The 21,159-nt window shown below is 38.0% G+C and overlaps 1 protein-coding gene across 6 annotated transcripts in view; it reads left to right on the forward strand.

The window, feature by feature from the left end:
- The window catches only part of LOC128694541 (rho guanine nucleotide exchange factor 11), a 474,507-nt gene that overhangs the window by 227,209 nt on the left and 226,139 nt on the right, over positions 1-21,159 (forward strand). For all 6 annotated transcript variants that reach the window (XM_070095938.1, XM_070095936.1, XM_070095939.1 and 3 more), the window contains one exon: positions 1,786-1,897. In XM_070095938.1, the coding sequence (XP_069952039.1) occupies positions 1,786-1,897 (112 nt within the window). The remainder of the gene's footprint in view (positions 1-1,785; positions 1,898-21,159) is intronic.

Below are 21,159 nucleotides of genomic sequence, written 5' to 3' on the forward strand. Positions count from 1 at the left end.
TAGCTGAATTAAAGGCTCCCCATTTTCATTTACCCCTGGCACCCCAAATTTACCCACTACTCCCTCCACAACATTTTTACCCACTTTAGCATTGAAATCCCCAACCACAAGTACTGTCACACTTGGTTCAAAACTCTGCACACATTCACTCAACATTTCCCAGAATCTCTCTCCCCTCTACACTTCTCTCTTCTCCAGGTGCATATATGCATACTATAACCCACTTGTCACATCCAACCTTTATTTTACTCCACATTATCTTTGAATTAATGCATTTATAGACCTTCTTTTCCTACCATAGCTTATCCTTCAACATTATTGCTCCTCCTTATTTAGCTCTAACTCTATTTGAAACCCCTGACCTAATCCCATTTATTCCTCTCCACTGAAACTTTCCCACCCCCTTCAGCTTTGTTTCACTTAAAGCCAGGACATCCAGCTTCTTGTCATTCATAACATCCACAATCATCTCTTTCTTATCATTCACACAACATCCATGCACATTCAGACATCCCACTTTGACAGTTTTCTTCTTATTATTCTTTTTAGTAATTATTACAGGAAAAGGAGTCACTAGCCCATTGTTCTCGGCATTTTAGTTGACTTTTACAACATGCATGGCTTACGGAGGAAAGATTCTTATTCCGCTTCCCCATGGATATAAAAGGAAAAGTAATAAAAACAAGAACTAATAAGATAAAATCAAAGGAAGCTCAGATGAGTGTGTATAAATAAACGTGTACACGTATGTGTAGAGTGACCTAAGTGTAAGTAGATGTAGCAAGACGTACCTGTAATCTTGCATATTTATGAGACAGACAAAAGATACCAGCAATCCTACCATCATGTAAAACAATTACAGGCTTTCATTTTACACTCACTTGAGAGGACAGTAGTACCTCCCTGGGTGGTTGCTGTCTACCAACCTACTACTATGGCATTGAAATTTAATACAAAACTCAGATGTTCTGAAAATGTGCATCTGATAAGACATGTATGATAGCAAGAGATAAGACATAATGAAAACCTGGAAATTCACTTCAGCAGGTTAGCAAAGATAAAATTATATGTAAGAGTAAGAAATATAAAGGTGGAGATAGAACAGAAAGTACAGGCTGTGTATGGGAAATTGTCAATATTGTGAGGATTTATTAAATGCAACAGAAAGAAAGTTATACTGTTTAACACTTAAATTGTGATTGTGCACTACTAAAACCTAGAAAAAATATTTTCAAAGAGTAGAGGGTATGATTTGTATATATGAAAGAGTTTGAGTATGAGGAGTATGGGCGAATATGTTTAATGTGTGTGAGTAATATGTGGTATGGATTTAAAATTGTATTTTCTCAGGAAAGAATGAACACATGACTTCATTGTAGCTCTTGACACAGAAAACTTCATATATACCTACTTGTAATCCATGAATTACCTGAAATACTACAGTGGATGAAATTCTAGTGGAACTGTATTGGTTTTCTGTGATGCTATTGGGTAAGGAAGGTTGGATGCCACTGCATACTTTTCTGCCCATTTAAGACAGGTTCTTTCTCTGTCATGAAGAGTGGTGAGCAGATTAGTAAAGGTGATATGATCTGTGGAGCAAATTTTGAATGAGTGTGAGTGAGTTAAAGAGTAGAGTGTAATTATATAGATTTATATACATGGGGATGAACAGACCTGTTTAAATAGATTGATAATTTGTTAAGGAACAAAGACATTATTTAAATTTAAAGTTATACAGTAGTAACCAAATCTTTTGTATGACTCCTCCTATTTTATCTACAGCAAGTGTATAGAGACCATCACTTCAATCAGCACACATATTACAGTGTTACGTACTGCAATCATTGTGGTCTCATTATCTGGGGTATTGCTCCACAAGGTTACCAGTGTACGAGTGAGTATCTTTTTTTTTTTTCCCCTCTTATGACAATCTCTCCGTTGTAAATTGGTATTTTAGCCCTACTGATGTGCAGTGGATTGTGTAAGCTATTATTTCTTATAAGTATGTAAATTAATATTTAAGGTATAGACAAATACAGATACATGGAGTACTTGATTTATGCTTCTAACTCGTTCCTAAAAAAATTAAGTGTAATTTGAATCCACATTATAAAGAGTACTTTGTCTGTAGACTTAAAATTATAAATTAGGGGTCTGTCCAGGCAGACCTCAGGAAACTGTTTTCATAATTTAGAGAGAGAGAGATCATTCTTTTTTAGAGCAAGTGAGAGGGCTAGCAGGTAAGTGGATGAGAGGGCTGCTCTGTTACTTTGCCAGTTTCTTAATAAAAATTTTAACCATGCCTAACAAGAGGAAGTCTGATGCTGGACCATCTAACATAGCTATGCACAATGGATTTATATTGAGGTGAGACAGAAGTAAAATACAAATGACATAAGTTGATGATAAAGTATGTGATGTAAGGTGATTATAAGCTTAAGAGATTTGTAAGACCTATCCCAAATTAACTTAAAATCATTTTGTTCAAGTAACTTCCAGTATTTGTCATTGCCTCATGCCACTTACATTTGACCTATCTATGTAGTATACAGCATAATCCTTATGTACTCAGGTTAGATGCTCTTGCACTAGGCATTATTTTTGTTGGACATGCTTGCCTGTTTACCATAGTTTTTTTTTGCAGAAATATCAATAGTGCAGCTTTAGCATGTTCTCTTACTTACTTGCCAGAATTTTCATAGTGTACTCACAGATAAATGACAGTATGAGTGTAGTATGGGTCATAAATTAAGAAGAGTGTAATAGCAGATGAGCATAATGTGAGTACTCCCTGTATCCTGTTTGGTAATGTAAAAAATATATTGGCATGCAAAGTAGTGACTGAAAAAAATATTTTAGAAATGCAAATTTAATCTCATAGTTTGAAATAACTGAAGTCAGTTTCCAGTATACAGAATAATAGGCCAAATTTCTAAATGACAGGTGACATAAAAAGAAGCAGGAGTTTTTGGTAACACTGTAAAAACTTCTTCTTCTTCTTCTTCTTCTTCTTCTTCTTCTTCTTCTTCTTCTTCTTCTTCTTCTTCTTCTTCTTCTTCTTCTTCTTCTTCTTCTTCTTCTTCTTCTTCTTCTTCTTCTTCTTCTTCTTCTTCTTCTTCTTCTTCTTCTTCTTCTTCTTCTTCTTCTTCTTCTTCTTCTTCTTCTTCTTCTTCTTCTTCTTCTTCTTCTTCTTCTTCTTCTTCTTAAGCAGCTTTCTAGGTGCTTCTTTAAATTACAAGATGTCATTGCACTTTTACAGAGCAAACTCTGTATTTTACAGCTAAAACACAAGTCCAGCTAACAGTTTCAAAACCCTACAATATTTTTCACATATCTTTCAACCTTCTGATATCTTCTAAACCAGGGGTTCCCAACCTGGGGTGCATGTACCCTAAGGGTGTGCGAGATGGTATTTTAGGGGGTGCAACAAATATTCCTAATGAAAAACACCATTCTGTTAATTTTACCAAAATGTTTCCTAATTGCTCAATTTGTATTTGAGCAAGTTATATCAAATGTGACATTATTTTGTAGGGGGTGCAACATTAACCCCTTCACTGTTGCAACCCCAAATCCTGAGGTGGCTCCTGGTGTTGCAAAATTCCCCCTCCCCCCTCCCCCCCAAATTATTTTTTCTAATGAAATGATAGAGAATCTTTTTCCATATGTAACGATACCAAAAGAACGAAATTTGATGGAAAACTCACGGAATTACGCTCTCACAAAGTTAGCGACCTCGGCGATATTTATGAATCAGCGATTTCACCTACTTTGAGCCTTATTTTCGGCTAATTCCATTGTTCCAGTTGACCAAACTCATAGCTATTTCTTTAGAACTCCATTAGTTCTATCAATTGACTACAGGAAACTGCCCATTTACCAATTTCAACTACCCAATAACGTGGTCAGGAATTTGCAATTTGGCCACTCACGAAAATTAAAAAATATGACAATTTCAAAATAGGGTCCAGAATGAACAATGCAGACATATCTGGCTCTAAAATAACATTTTCTTTGTTCATCAGTCAAGTCTCCAGGCCCCTCTGACATTACTCTTGCTTTCTATTTTGAATTTTTATTCAAACAAAAAATAGAAGATTTACTGTTATGCAGACTACTGCAATATTGTAATAATTGTATAAATAATGTTAACCCATTTATGACTGCATATTAGAATGGCTACTTGGACATTTATTGGAAAATGATTATCATTTGTTTACTTTTGAACATCGGCAAAAATCAAACATTTTCCCTACTTTGAGGTCCATTTCAAGGTTCTTTTCATAGTAAAACCAATCAAAGTCACCTCTATTTCTGTAATATGTTTTCCATTCTATCAAATGAGACCAAGAAAATGAGACTACACCCATAAATACTATGTGAAAATAGACCATAAATTCAGCATTTTAATTTAAAAAAAAAGTCGAAGTTTTTTTTTCTCATTATGTGCTGCGTGCTGCAGGATTTTTTTATATGGTGCACACTGACCACACGGATTCATTCTTTCACATGTGGGCCTACCAGCTTTCTCCTGCTCGATTTGAAGCCGCTAGAATTATTGAGTATATATACACGTGTACGCCTGAAACACTGGCTCGTAAGACGTATATATATACAGCAGAAACAGTCAAAGGGTTAACCCTTTCAGGGTCGGAACCCATGCTCTCAGATTTGCTCTCAGGGTCGGATAATTTAAAAAGAAAAGTTGTTTTTATTATGAAATGTAGGGATCTTTTTCTGAAAGTAAAAAAAAAAAAAAGTACCAAATTTGATGGAAAACTAATGAAATTACGCTTTTGAGAATTTTGCTGTGTCAGCGATATTTGAACATCAGTGATTTTGCCCACTTTGAGTGACTTTAGGCCAAATACATTATTCAAGTTGACCAAATTCTTAGCTGTTTCACTAGTATGCCTTCCATTTTATCAATTGAGTACAAGAAACTGCCAATTCAACTATTTCAACTACCCAGTAGAATCATTAGAAATTGGTAATTTGGCCAATTTCACATAAAATTCAAGAAATGCCAATTTCAAAATAGGGTCCAGAATAAACAGTGCATACATTCCTGGCACTAAAATAACATTTCTGGTGTTCATTAGTTACCTCCCCACGCCTCACCAGTATTAGACATGAATTCCATTTAGAATTTTATTCACAAAAAAAAAAAAATAGAAAATTTACTGTTATGCAGACTAGTGTATTATTGTAATAATTGCATAAATAATGTCAGTGCATTACTAAAAAACATATTAGACTGGACTAGTACCGAACTTGCACACGAAAATCACTCACTACGAAAGCAAAAGACTTGGCAGACGATGCAACATCCCCCCAATGAAAAGCAGGGGTGTCACTAGCACGTTAAGAGACCATACAATAAGTGTCAGGGGCCCGAGACTGTTTAACTGCCTCCCAGCATACATAAGGGGGATTACCAACAGACCCCTGGCAGTCTTCAAGCTGGCACTGGACAAGCACCTAAAGTCGGTTCCTGACCAGCCGGGCTGTGGCTCGTACGTTGGTTTGCGTGCAGCCAGCAGTAACAGCCTGGTTGACCAGGCTCTGATCCACCAGGAGGTCTGGTCACAGACCGGGCCGCGGGGGCGTTGACCCCCGGAACTCTCTCCAGGTAAACTCCAGGACAGAGGGATACTTATTCAACAAGTGATGTCATATGTGTATTCTGGAATATCAGCAAAAATAAAACATTTCCTCTACTTTGAGCTCACTTTCAGCTTCTTTCATTCCTGAAACCACTCAGAAACATGTCTATGAATGGAAGATATATTCATGTATTCATCTGACGTTTAATCCAGGTTTTTATGTGCTTATGATTATTGCTTTAAAGTCTGTGGTAGAGTTGAATGGTGCACTGTTTTCTTTCTCATATGTTATGGCTAAGCTATTGGATAGTATACAAGAGTGTCCAGGAGCTCAATCATGTTGTGAATATTGCCAGGGTCTAGTAGGCTCTAATGTTATACAGTGGACAACCACCTTTCGTATGAGATACGTTTCAGAAAAACAGAGCTATATTCGAAGATGCAATAGATGGCGTGAACAATTTTTGAAAATAATAGGTTATGGTCTCTGCCATCTCTAGAAAAGCCAAGTAGCCTGAATACAGTGTGAATACACTTAAATTTTGGGTGTTTTTGCTGAAATAGCTTGATGTCAGGAAAGAAGCTTGGTGTGGCCCTACTGGACCTTAGATAAGGAGGCTGTGGTGGATGAAGTAGAGGGCTTGGGTTCATGGGCTGAAGTTGATGGCAGGGGTTTGCTGGCTAAAGTGGATGGCTGGAGTGTGTGGACTGAGGTCAAGGCAGAGCTGTTACTTAAGGGAACTCTGGAGTATTTTGTGTGTGTCTGGTGTGTATTACCCAGCAATACTTTAAATGGCTGATGTTAGTGCATCATTGTTTGGTCGGGTATCCATGTCAGAGCACTGCTTCTAGAAATGTCAGGGTCCTCTTCATTGTAAAAGTCTGCAAGTTTAGCAGTAACGTGAAACTACTCATATAATTGTTAAAGTGTTTAATATTTCTCTCTAGGCTCTTCTTCCTCATCCTCTTCACTTCTGAGTTCCTTTCCTCTGGGAATTTGGCTCTGCCAACATTTCCTCTGAACTTCTTTCTTCCTTATCATCTGATAGTTCATTGATGTCTTCTAGCTGCATATCTTCAAAGTCCTCACCTGACATCTCCTTGTCAGCTGAAAAGTTTTGTCAATTTAGCTCTCAACTGAATAAAATCCTGTGAAATTATTCACCATGTTAGGCCATGATTTTCCCCAGCCTGCATTTATTGTTGATTTGGGCACATTGTCTCATGCAGCTTTGACATTAGGTAAGGCATCTGCAAAGTTGAATTTATGCCAGAACTCTGGCTTTCCAAGTTCTGAGTCATCATCCATTGTTGTAAGCAGTTTTTGCACCATTCTGCATGTGTAAACACTTATGACTTGATTGCACCTTGATCCAGTGGTTGTATCAGTGATGCCATAGTTGGTGGTAAAAAAAAATTAACATTTACATTCAAATCCTGCAACAGGTCAGGATGAGCATTGGAATTATTTAGAGTCAGAAGAATCTTGAATGCGAGGTTCTTGTGATGTAGATAAAATGTGACTTTAGAAATAAAATAATGCTGGAACTAATCAACAAATAATTCCTCTGTCATACAAGCTGACTGGCTTGGCTGCCAGATAACAGGCGAATTGGTTTTGTCTTTTCGTTTAAGGCCCATTTCAGTTTGCTGCTGTGTGCTAATGCAACAGGTGACTAAGTGTAGGCCCATGCCTTAAACAGAAAGTCACCTGTTGCATTACCATACAGCAGCTCTTTGCTGGCTTGAAGCTAGGACCACTTGTTTTTTCCTTGCTTGCTGATGTAAGTTCTAAAAGGCATCTTCCACAACAATTCTGTTTCACTATAAGCTCAGGTGAATAGTTACCCTTGGAAATCATTTCCAGCTACTCGTCTGGAAAATTCTCTGCTGCTGTACTGTCAGCAGAGGAACTCTCACTATAGAACCTTGCTTTATGAAGCTTATTGTGCACTCTAAACTTATCAAATCATCCATGGCTAAAAGTACATTTATTTACAGGTTTTCCTTCCTGCTCACCGACTGTTTTATAGTAAGACAAAGCTTTCACACGGATCACAGAGAAATTAAGTGGTGCACATTTTTTTTTTTCTCTGGAGTCCAGTTATATAAAATTTTTTAGTTTTATTTAGCCGTATTGACCACTTTCTCAGTTTTTCAATATGTCACAATTTGGGTTATTCATTACACAAGATCTTACCTGGAGTTTACCTGGAGAGAGTTCCGGGGGTCAACGCCCCCGCGGCCCGGTCTGTGACCAGGCCTCCTGGTGGATCAGAGCCTGATCAACCAGATCAAATCAAATACAGTGTTGATTTCCTCACTCCATAGGCCTTGGATGCATCAGCTACACATTCATCACCTTCAGGCATATTTATTTTTTATTCATTAGAAGTATAGTTTCATTCTTAAACTTCTTGGCACTTTTCACTACAGTAGATTAACTCTTTGATGCCATTATTAATACAGGAGGGCCCCACTTTACAGTGCTTTGCTTTAATGCATTTCACTAATTGAGCAGTTTTTCAGTTATACCCACTCTTCACATATTCAGACTTCCTACAGTAAATATATTCATTACTCACTATAAGCTATGGATGAAAATACTTTAAGGTAAGTAATATGTGTACTGTATATGCATTTTTAAGGCCTAGCTCTATTGCTCACTTAATGTAAACATGTTATCAGGCTTTTATATGCATTTGAAAATGAAAAAACTCTATGTTACACTTTACAGCAATTTTTACTTTACAGCAGTAGCCTGGAATCTAACCTGCTGTACAGGCGGGGTCCTCCTGTATCTGGACATGTCATGGGGTGATAGAAAGATTGGAAATGGAGCTATAACATGAGAGAGAAGTCAAACAGAATGCACCCATGAGGCAACTGGTGGTGGCATGGATGGGAGGCAAGGGGGAGGGTGTAAACAAAGCCAGGTCTACCATGATGCAAAAGAGACCCATGGTACGTGGAAGAGAAACTGCCCTTGTGCCACTGCGAAGGTTGGCCATGTTGGAGAGCAAGGTAGAAACGGATAGAGCTGCCACAAAAGGTGGTGACGTTTGGGGCAAAAAGTGAGATTAGAAACAAAAAATGAATCACAAAGAGATGATAATGCATGAGGTGAAGGCATGAAAGGTGATGGTTTGCTGTATATGTTAGTTTGTTATTTATACCACTTTGGCAGCATTGGCCCCCAGCGTGCTTTTAAGTTTTAGTCTTCACTATATTTTAGTGTTATGTATATTTTATTATTCATCTCTATTTTTTATTTACAGTATACTCTTATTGCCTTTCACTATATTTTAGTGATTACTATATTTTATATACGTACCACTATTTTATTGTTTTTTACTGTATTACATTTCATATTTCTACATTATTGTAGTGTTGCTCACTATATTCACCAGAATCATGTAATAAGCATCCCATTGACAGTGTTGAAAATATTGAACATGCTGATGTGGAAACACATAAGCAGTAATGCCATTAACCCTTTGACTGTTGCAAGCCCCTTTCTGAAACTGTCATTCTATGTCGAAAAATTTTTGGAAAAAAAAAATTATTTTTTCTTATGAAATGATAAAAAATCTTTTCCCGATGGTAATGACATCAAAAGTATGAAATTTGGTCGAAAACTCAAGGAATTACGCTCCTGCGAAGTTAGCGGTCTTTGCAACATACACGCATCAGCGATTTCGCCGACTTTGAGCCTTACTTTTGGCCAATTCCATTGTTCCAGTTGACTAAACTCATAGCTATTTCTTTAGAACTCCATTTTTCCTATCAATTGAGTACAAGAAACTGCCCATTTACTGATTTGAACTACCCAATAAAGTGGTCAGAAATTAGCAATTTGGCCAATTTCACGCGAATTAAAAAAGATGCCAGTTTCAAAATAGGGTCCAGAATAAACAATGTAGACATTCTTGGCACTAAAATAACATATCCTCTGTTCATTAGTGATGTCTCTAGGCCCCTCTTATATAATTACTATTGCTTTCTATTTTGATCTTTTAGTCATACAAAAAATAGAAGATTTACTGTTATGCAGACTACTTCATTATTGTAAAAATGGTATAAATAATATCAGTGGTATAAATAATAAGCAGTGAAGAGTTTTTACGAGGATAGTGAGGCTCAAGTTAGAGTATGTAGGAAAGAGGGAAATTTTTTCCCAGTAAAAGTAGGCCTTAGACAAGGATGTGTGATGTCACCGTGGTTGTTTAATATATTTATAGATGGGGTTGTAAGAGAAGTAAATGCGAGGGTCTTGGCAAGAGGCGTGGAGTTAAAAGATAAAGAATCACACACAAAGTGGGAGTTGTCACAGCTGCTCTTTGCTGATGACACTGTGCTCTTGGGAGATTCTGAAGAGAAGTTGCAGAGATTGGTGGATGAATTTGGTAGGGTGTGCAAAAGAAGAAAATTAAAGGTGAATACAGGAAAGAGTAAGGTTATGAGGATAACAAAAAGATTAGGTGATGAAAGATTGAATATCAGATTGGAGGGAGAGAGTATGGAGGAGGTGAACGTATTCAGATATTTGGGAGTGGACGTGTCAGCGGATGGGTCTATGAAAGATGAGGTGAATCATAGAATTGATGAGGGAAAAAGAGTGAGTGGTGCACTTAGGAGTCTGTGGAAACAAAAAACTTTGTCCTTGGAGGCAAAGAGGGGAATGTATGAGAGTATAGTTTTACCAACGCTCTTATATGGGTGTGAAGCGTGGGTGATGAATGTTGCAGCGAGGAGAAGGCTGGAGGCAGTGGAGATGTCATGTCTGAGGGCAATGTGTGGTGTGAATATAATGCAGAGAATTCGTAGTTTGGAAGTTAGGAGGAGGTGCGGGATTACCAAAACTGTTGTCCAGAGGGCTGAGGAAGGGTTGTTGAGGTGGTTCGGACATGTAGAGAGAATGGAGCGAAACAGAATGACTTCAAGAGTGTATCAGTCTGTAGTGGAAGGAAGGCGGGGTAGGGGTCGGCCTAGGAAGGGTTGGAGGGAGGGGGTAAAGGAGGTTTTGTGTGCGAGGGGCTTGGACTTCCAGCAGGCATGCGTGAGCGTGTTTGATAGGAGTGAATGGAGACAAATGGTTTTTAATACTTGACGTGCTGTTGGAGTGTGAGCAAAGTAACATTTATGAAGGGATTCAGGGAAACCGGCAGGCCGGACTTGAGTCCTGGAGATGGGAAGTACAGTGCCTGCACTCTGAAGGAGGGGTGTTAATGTTGCAGTTTAAAAACTGTAGTGTAAAGCACCCTTCTGGCAAGACAGTGATGGAGTGAATGATGGTGAAAGTTTTTCTTTTTCGGGCCACCCTGCCTTGGTGGGAATCGGCCGGTGTGATAATAAAATAAAATAAATAAATAATATCAATGCACTAGATAAAGAAAATTAGATTCCCCAGTTGATGTGTATTGGACATGTGGTGTGATTTGCTTACTCTTGAACGTTGGTAAAAATTGAACATTTCCGTTACTTTGAGCTCAATTTCAAGGTCATTTGCATCATGAAACTAATCAAAATCATCTCTATTTCTGTAATATGTTTTCCATTTTATCATGTGAGACCATGAAAACGAGAATACAATGATAAATACTATATGAAAATACACCTCAAAGTCGGCGTTTTAATCTAAAAAAATGTTCTGAGTTTTTTTTTTCCTCATTATGCACTGCGTGCTGCAGGATTTTTTTTATATGGTGCACACTGACCACACAGACCCATTCTCTCACATGTGGGTCTACCAGCTTTCTCCTGCTTGATTTGAAGCCGCTAGAATTATTGAGTATATATACGTCCGAAACACTGGCTTGTAAGACATACATATATATATGACCAAAACAGTCAAGGGGTTAATATCAGGACCAATTCCATTAACATTGCCGTGTCCGACAGATTGTAATAATGTAGGTAGAATTACCAACAATATGTAAAGTAAAAGGACAAAAGTGCTTGACAAAGCTCCTGGAGAGCGGAACGTTGCCACAATAAAAATATCATATTAATTTCACTTGTGTCCTTTTATTTTACATTGCCAATGACTCTGAGAGTCAGCTGCTTTGTTTATTCTCACCAACCCTTTCCTCTTTTTTTTTTTTGCAAACCATAACATTTATCTTATAAAGCATGTTAAATTCTTGATAAAAACTCAAAACAACAAGATTTATTTTAAAAACCTACCTTTCAAAGGTAGGTCACAGAGATCTAGTCGTGCTAGTGGTGGAAATTAGGGATAACAGTTTTTTTTTTTTCTTTAAAATATTTTTTTTAACATGTCAGCCATCTCCCACCAAGGCAGGGTGACCCAGAAAGAAAGAAAAAACCCAAAATGAAAGAAAAAACTTTTATCATCATTCAGCATTTTCATCATTCACTTTTATCATCACTCACACATAATCACTGTCTCTGTAGAGGAGCTCAGATATGACAGTTTAGATGTTGCTCGAAACTGCCAATATCCCAAACCCCTCCTTTAAAGTGCAGGCATTGTACCTCCCACCTCCAGGACTCGAGTCCGGCTAACTGGTTTCCCTGAATCCCTTCATGAAATATTACCCTGCTCACACTCCAACAGCTCGTCAGGTCCCAAAAACCATTTGTCTCCATTCACTCCTATATAACATGCTCATGCACGCTTGCTGGAAGTCCAAGCCCCTTGCCCACAAAACCTTCTTTACCCTCTTGCCCACAAAACCTTCTTTACCCTTTCCTACAACGACCCCTACCCCACCTTCCTTTCCCTATGGATTTATATGCTCTCCAAGTCATTCTACTTTATTTCATCCTCTCTAAATGACTAAAACGCCTCAACAACCCCTCTTCAGCCCTCTGACTAATACTTTTAGTAACTCCACACCTCCTAGTAATTTCCACACCGCTAATTCTCTGCATAATATTTACACCACACATTGCCCTTAGACATAACATCTCCATTGCCTCCAGCTGCATCCTCCTTACAACACAAGCTTCACACCCATATAAGAGTGTTGGTACCACTGTACTTTCGTACATCCCTTCTTTGCCTCAATGGATAACGTTTTTTGTCTCCACAGATACCTCAACACACCACTCACCTTTTTCCCTTCATCAATTCTATGGTTAACCTTATCCTCTATAAACCCATCTGCTGACACATCAACTCCCAAATATCTGAACACATTCACTTCTTCCATACTGCTTCTCTCCAGTGTGATATCCAGTTTTTCTTTATCTAAATCGTTTGATACCCTCATCACCTTACCCTTATCGATGTTCACTTTCAACTTCCTACCTTTACACACCCTCCTAATTGTGGTTGAAGGGGTCGAGTCGTAGTGTGTGTATGTTTGTTACAGTACCTGCAGCAATGCTGTTTCACTATCTGCTTACTAGAATTGTGTCTTTGCATTGACAGGGCCTTCTGGTCATGCAACTCCATCTTTTGAGCATATTTCTTCTTATATGTAGTAGACAAGTTCTTAGGAAAGTGTTTATCTCCTGAGTGTGGAAGGTGTCACAGTCTTCTTAGCGGTGTCACAAATGTTATTACCACTAGTGAGTAATAGTTCTTTATTGCATTCAGTCTGAATTGGTTTTATATCTGTTCTTACTTTTGACAAGGATGTTTGGTTGACTGTTAAATGATTTTTGTACTCTTCAGGGAGGAGGAGGACCAGAGCATCCACCACCTCCTGTCTTTCTTTCATTTACCTCATGTTTTTCACTTTCTCATCTTCACTGCTAGTTTCAAACTTAAAAATTGAAATGTTTTTATACTTTGTAACATTTTGTGTGAGTCTGCCTCTCACATGTTTTTGTTTTGTACTTTTATTTTGCTTACTACCTATTTTCAGTGTTTAACACACTCACTTTGTTCATCTTCACCATTAGTTTCAGAAGTATGTGTCATAACTCAATTGATTTTTCTCTTTGTAATATTTTGTTCCTGTGTGAAAGAATCCAGGTAGAGTCATGTAATAACACAGTCAGAATTTGTATTACTTATCTCATTCAGGTGATTACCTATACCTTGTAAATCCCATATCTGCCTACCTTGATGACTAAACATAAACTTAGGGCATTCACCTAGTGGGGCATGCTGAACACTTGAATTTCTTTATTTGAATTTCATTTTGATGCTTTTGACCCAAGGTATTTGTTAATTGTTAGATTCATCATGCTACATTCAAAATGTGCCTTCAAAATTTAAACAAATTTATGGCTTGAGCGAGTGATGTTGAATATGTTTCTTCCTCCTCCTCTTTTTTTTTTTGGGGGGGGGGTCACCCTACTTCAGTGGGAGATGGCCGTTGTGTTCAGGAATCAATGAAATTAATAGTTTACCAAGCGGTCATTTATCTACATGATAAAAGCATTTAAGAGCTCGCATATTTTCTTGGAAATAGAATAAAAATTTGTAGAGAGAGAAATAGGGGGAGGAAAAACAAAGGAACTGGATTTGTCAGTTAAAATTGGTGAGGTTTTTTTGTACCAGTATCGCTATTCCATCACTCTTCTGTTAATTACGTAAACTGTTACAATATATTTTTTAATTTTTGAAACCCCCCTTCAATTGAGTACAGTGGACCCTTGACAATGGTTTCAAGTTGGAAAAATTCAGATTCAGGAAGGATATAGGAAAGCACTGGTTTGGTAATAGAGTTGTGGATGAGTGGAACAAGCGCCCGAGTACAGTTATTGAGGCTAAAACGTTGTGTAGTTTTAAAAATAGGTTAGATAAATACATGAGTGGGTGTAGGTGGGTGTAAGTTGGACCTGACTAGCTTGTGCTGCTGGGTCTGGTGCCATGCCCCATCCTTGAGTGGGGATGACCAGATTGGGTGGGTCATTGGGATAATCCGGGGGGTGGGTCATTAGTCTAATTCGGGGGGGGACATGGACCTGCTCCGCATGGGTCAGTAGGCCTGTTGCAGTGTTCCTTTTTTCTTATGTTCTTATGTAAAAATTTGACCCCGACCTACGTTGAAAAACTCGACTTACATCATTCGTCCCGAACACGGCTGTCTGGTCTGTCTGGCCCGAGTGCCTCAGCTGAGCTAGTGTGACATTGTTTACAAGCCAGGACGGACAGTTGCACACATATATTCGATAAATTTTGTATTATTCCAGTGTTTTTAGTGCTTGTAAATGCTAAATAAGCCACCATGGGCCCAAAGAAAGCTTCTAGTGCTAACCCTGTGGTAAAAAGGGTGAGAAATACTATCGAAATACTACTATTGTACCACGGTCAGCTGTACTATTTGAAGATGTGGGGAGATTGTTGTTGGTGTGGCTTATCGAGAATACTGAGAAACAATTAACCCCAGAGAGTTAGCCACCCAGGATAACCCAAGAAAGACAGTGTGCCATTGAGGACTGTCTAACTTATTTCCATTGGGGTCCTTAATCTTGTCCCCCAGGATGCGACCCACACTAGTCAACTAACACCCAGGTGAACAGGAAAAAATGCCTTGAATTAGTGCTCATGATGGTGAATTTAAGGCCAGCAAAGGTTGGTTTGAGAGATTTAAGAATTGTAGTAGCATGCACAATGTGATAAGGCCTGTTCTGGAAGAAAATGCCAAACAGGACCTACATTACTCAGGAGGAAAAGGCACTTCCAGGACACAAACAGTGTCTCATCACTCATCACCACATCTTCAATAAAGGTAAGTGTCATTTATTCTTCATTTAGTACACTAGTACATGCACAATATATATTGTGCATGTATCCTTCTTTTTGTGTGTAGGAAAATGTATATTTCATGTAGTAAAAAAAATTTTTTTCATACTTTTGGGTGTCTTTGAACGGATTAATTTGATTTCCATTATTTCTTATGGGGAAAATTCATTCGATTTACGATAATTTTGTCATTCGATGTGCTCTCTGGAACGGATTAATATCGTAAGTCGGGGGTCCACTGTACTTGTTTTATTTTACAGTTAACACCCATTACCACAAACCCATTGAAGTTGAGGGCAGACTATCACAGCCAAAATTCCATCATAAATATGAATCAGTACTCAGGAACCCAACACAAAAAAAGAGGGATTTAGTACTATCATCTGTAGAATTAGTATATCTTGAGTAGATGTATTGCCTGGAAGGCACAAAAGAATGTGTAAATGTGTAAGGCATTCACTGATGAATGTCAGAATGGAAAATGACTCAGTATTTACTCCTCCAGCTTCTTTTTTTTTTTTTTTTTTTTTTTTTTTATAGCACTTTGTGTAATTTAAATATTGTATGAGATACAAATATGCATGGGAAGTGTGTGTATTTTTTATAAAATTGAGTCTTACAGCATGACATAATCTTTTAATAAATGTGACTATCAGCAGACAGGCCTTCAGTTGAGCCACAGTGGCACTTCACACTCAATTTCCTTTACCCTTTCAGGGTTGGTGCCGTACTAGTACGGCTTGCACACCAGGGTTGGTGCCGTACTAGTACGCATAAATTCTAGCGCCTTCAAATCTAGTGAGAGAAAGCTGGTGGGCCTATATGAAAGAATGAGTCTATGTGGTCAGTGTGCACAGTATAAAAAAAGCCTGCAGCACACAGTGCATAATGAGAAAAAAAAATCTGACCGTGTTTTTGCTTTAAAACAGCATCTTTGCAGTGTATTTTCGTATGCTATTTATGGTTGTATTCTAGTTTTACTGGTCTCATTTTATAGAATGGAAGACGTATTACAGAAATTGAGATGATTTTGATTGGTTTCACAATGAAAAGTACCTTGAAATTGAGCTCAAAGTAGCAGAAATGTTCAATTTTTGCCAAAGTTCGAAGGTAAAAAAATCATGCCACGCGTCCAATACACATCAACTGGTGAATCTAATATTCTTTCACAAATGCGCTGATATTATTTATACCATTTCTACACTAATGCAGTAGTCTGCATAACAGTATATCTTCTATTTTTTTTTTTTTTTTTTTTGAGAATAAAAATTCAAAGTGGAAAGCAAAAGAAATGGAAGAGGGGCCTGGGGACGTGACTAATGAACAAAAAAAAATGTTATTTTAGTGCCAGGAATGTCTATCTTGTTTATTCTGGACCCTGTTTGGAAATTGGCATCTTTTGAAATTTGTGTGAGATTGGCAAAATTACCAATTTCTGACCACTTTTTTGGATAGTTGAAATCGGTAAATGGGTGGTTTATTGTACTCATTTGATAGAAATAATGGAGTTCTAGCGAAATAGTTATGATTTTTGTTGACTGGTACATTGGAATTGGCCGAAAATAGGGCTCAAAGTGGGCGAAATCGCACCATAAATAACGGAGTTAACTGCTCAGCCATTAGCCACCCCTTAGCAGTATATTTTCGTATGGTTTTTATGGTTGTATTCTCGTTTTTTGGTCTCATTTGATAGAATGGAAGACATCGTCTTTCTTTCAACACACCAGCTGTATCCCACCGAGGTGGGGTGGCCCAAAAATAGAAAAGAAAGTTTCTCCTTGTACATTTAGTAATATATACGTACAGGAGAAGGGGTTACTAGCCCCTTGCTCTCGGCATTTTAGTCGCCTCTTACAACATGCATGACTTATGGAGGAAGAATTTTAATGGAAGACATATTACAGATATAACGATTTTGATTGATTTCATGATGAAAAGTACCTTGAAATTGAGCTCAAAGTAGCAGAAATGTTTGATTTTTTTCCGAGTGGCCATTCCAAATACTCAGTCATGAATGGGTTGACTGCACAGTGGACCCTCGCCTAACGATATTAATCCGTTCCTGAGAGCTCAACGTTAGGCAAAATTATCATTAGGCGAATCAATTTTCCCCATAAGAAATAATGGAAATCAAATTAATCCATGCAAGACACCCCAAAGTATGAAAAAAAAATTTTTTACCACATGAAATATTAATTTTAATACACACAAACTGAAGAAGAGATGTACAATACATGACACTTACCTTTATTGAAGATCTGGTGATGACTGATGGGATGGGAGTAGGGAGGAGTGTGGATGGTCTTAGTGTTTAGAAGGAGAATCCCCTTCCATTAGGACTTGAAGTGTCAAGTCCTTTTCTGGGGTTACTTCCTTTCTTCTTTTAATGCCACTAGGACCAGCTTGAGAGTCACTGGACCTCTGTCGCACAATATATCTGTCCATAGAGGCCTGTACCTCTCGTTCCTTTGACTTTCCTAAAGTGGTTCATAACATTGTTAGTGTAATAGTCACCAGCACGGCTTGCAATAGCTGTGTCAGGGTGATTTTCATCAAAAAAGGTTTGCACTTCAAGCCACATTGCACACATTTCCTTAATCTTTGAAGTAGGCAACTTCAATTTCTCTCTCCCCTCCTCCGAAGCAGTTTCCTCAGGTCTGGCCTCTTGCTGTTGAAGATGATCTAGCAGCTCATCAGTGGTTAGTTCATTGTCCTTCTCCACCAACTGTTCCACATCCTCCCCACTAACCTTACCAATATGAGCACTAGTTCCAGGCATTTTTTCCTGTTCACCTGGGTGTTAGTCAACTGTTGTGGGTCGCATCCTGGGGGACAAGATTAAGGACCCCAATGGAAATAAGTTAGACAGTCCTCGATGATGCACTGACTTTCTTGGGTTATCCTGGGTGGCTAACCCTCTGGGGTTAATCGTTTCTCGGTAATTGTTTCATGTTAAGCCATACCAACAACACTCCACATCTTCGAGTAATACAGCTGATGGTGGTGCAGCAACAGCTGACTGTGGTGCAGCAACAGCTGACCATGGTGCAGCAACAGCTGACCGAGGTGCAGAAGCAGCTGACTGTGGTGCAGCAGCAGCTGTGGTGCAGCAACAGCTGATGGTGGTGCAGCAACAGCTGACTGGTAAAGCAACAGCTGACGGTGGTGCAGCAGCAGCTGACAGTGGTACGATAGTATTTCTCGCCCTTTTTACCACAGGGTTGGCACTAGAAGCTTTCTTGGGGCCCATGGTCACTTATTTTGCAGGTGAAATCACTAAAAACGTTGTGATAATATGAAATGTTCCGATTGTATGCGTGGATGTGACCGCGGAGGCTGGCTTGTAAACACTGCCACCCACGGAACAAGTAAGGCTGGCTCAGGCCGCACGTGGACGCGTCTCGGACGAATCGCGTTGAGCGAGTTTTTTAGCGCTAGGCGAGGCAAAGTTTTTGCGTTAAAATGTATTGCTAGGCGGATTTAACGTTATGCGATGCCATCGTTAGGCGAGGGTCCACTGTATTTATACAATTATTACAATAATGCAGTAGTCTGCATAACAGTAAATCTTCTATTTTTTGTGCGAATAAATATTCCAAATGGTAAGCATGAGTATTGTTATAAGAATGATAATAATTAGAATAATACTAATACGTATAATAATTATGTAATAATGTACGTAATATAATATAAATTATTATAATAATACGTATGTACTAATAATAATAAATAATACTATAATAGTACTACATATAAGTGAGTTTGAGAACACCACCATGAGATGGCATTACGTGTATGACAACAACACTCAGTCCGCGTGTGCTTCAACTGGCGGTGGAGATAATTCTCGTGATTTGCTTACGTTTTGTGCAGTTATTTTTGCAGAATATCTTGTTTCTAACCATGGGTCCCAAGAAAGCAAAGGACAGTGCTGAGAAGAAAAAGAGGATGATTCCCATAAAATTAAAGCAGGAAATCATTGATACACACAAACTAAGAGTGTAGCATTTAGAGTGCAGCATTAAGAATGCAGCATTATGAGTGTACCATTAAAAGTGTAGCATTAAGAGTGTGCCATTAACCCTTTGACTGTCGCAAGCCTCTTTCTGAAACTGTCATTCTATGTCGCAATGTCACAAAATATTTGGGAAAAAAAAATTACTTTTTTTCTTATGAAATGATAGAGAATCTTTTCCTGATGCTAATGACATCAAAACTACGAAATTTGATCAAAAATTTATGGAATTACGTTCCCGCAAAGTTAGCGATCTCGGCGACATATATGCATCCGTGATTTCGCCGACTTTGAGCCCAATTTTCGGCCAATTCCATTGCTCCAGTCAACCAAACTCATAGAAATTTCTTTAGAACTCCATTTTTTCTATAAATTGAGTAAAAGAAATCGCTCATTTACCGATTTTAACTCCCCAATAAAGTGGTCAGAAATTGGCAATTTGGCCAATTTTATGCAAATTAAAAATGATGCCAATTTCAAAATAGGGTCCAGAATAAACAATGCAGACATTCTTGGCACTAAAATAATATATCCTTTGTTCATTAGTCACGTCTCCAGGCCCCTCTTATATTACTCTTGCTTTCTATTTTGATTTTTTATTCACACAAAAAATAGATTTACTGTTATGCAGACTACTGCATTATTGTAAAAGTGGTATAAATAATATCAGTGCACTAGTGAAAGATTATTAGACTCCCCAGTTGATGTGTATTGGATGTGTGGTATGATTTGTTTACTCTTGAACAATGGTAAAAATTGAACATTTCCGCTGATTTGAGCTCAATTTCAAGGTCGTTTTCATTGTGTAACTAATCAAAATCACCACTATTTCTGTATTGTGTTTTCCATTCTATCAAATGAGACCATGAAGACAAGAATACAACCATAAATACTATACAAAAATACACCTCAATTTCGGCTTTTTAATCCAAAAACACAGAGTTTTTTTCTTCTCATTATGCACTGCGTGTTGCAGGATTTTTTTTATGCAGTGCACACTAACCACACAGACCCATTCTCTCACATGTGGGATTACCAGCTTTCTCCTGCTTGATTTGAAGCCACTAGAATCATTGAGTACATGTATATGTATGTCCGAAACACTGGCGTGTGAGACGTACATACATATGGCCGAAACAGTCAAAGGGTTAAAAGTGTACCATTAAGAGTGTAGCAGTTAAGCATTAGAAAAAGTACAAAACAAAATGAACTCCTGACAGCATACGCTGCTGTGCCCAGCATCTCTTCTCCAAGGTAAATGCTGTATTATTATAATTATTATTATTGTTATTGATTACATGTTATTATTATTATCATCATCATCATCATCATCATTATTGTTATTATTATTATTTTGCCTTACAAGCACTCTATTTTCTGTTATAATAAAAGCATGGGAAGATTTGTAGTCAGGAGCAAGAACAATGGCCGCTGTGCCACCACCACCACTACCATTACTCAAATATGTAATGACATATTTCATTCATTTAGTGTATATATCATGTTTCTATGTTATTAATATTGTTTATTATGTCATATCAGATGAACTGTGATAGATAAATAAGCTAAAGAGTTGATATTAGGGAAATATTCAAGCATTTTGTTGTGCCTGGAATTCCTCTAGGATGGATTAATTCTATTTCAATTAATTTAAATGAGGAAAAATGACTCGACACACGAGCAAATCCAGATGCAAGCAAGGTCACGGAACGGATTAAACTCGTAAGTAGAGGTTCCACTGTACATCCTCTTTCTTTATTATATATGTACTGTACCTCACATAAAAATTCCCCTACATTCCAAGTAGGCATTTTACCACAGAAGGTATGGGAATATGTAAATGTATCATAATGTAGTGTATTATACAT

Source organism: Cherax quadricarinatus, chromosome 51 (genome assembly GCF_038502225.1).
Source record: "Cherax quadricarinatus isolate ZL_2023a chromosome 51, ASM3850222v1, whole genome shotgun sequence".
Classification (NCBI taxonomy): domain Eukaryota; kingdom Metazoa; phylum Arthropoda; class Malacostraca; order Decapoda; family Parastacidae; genus Cherax; species Cherax quadricarinatus.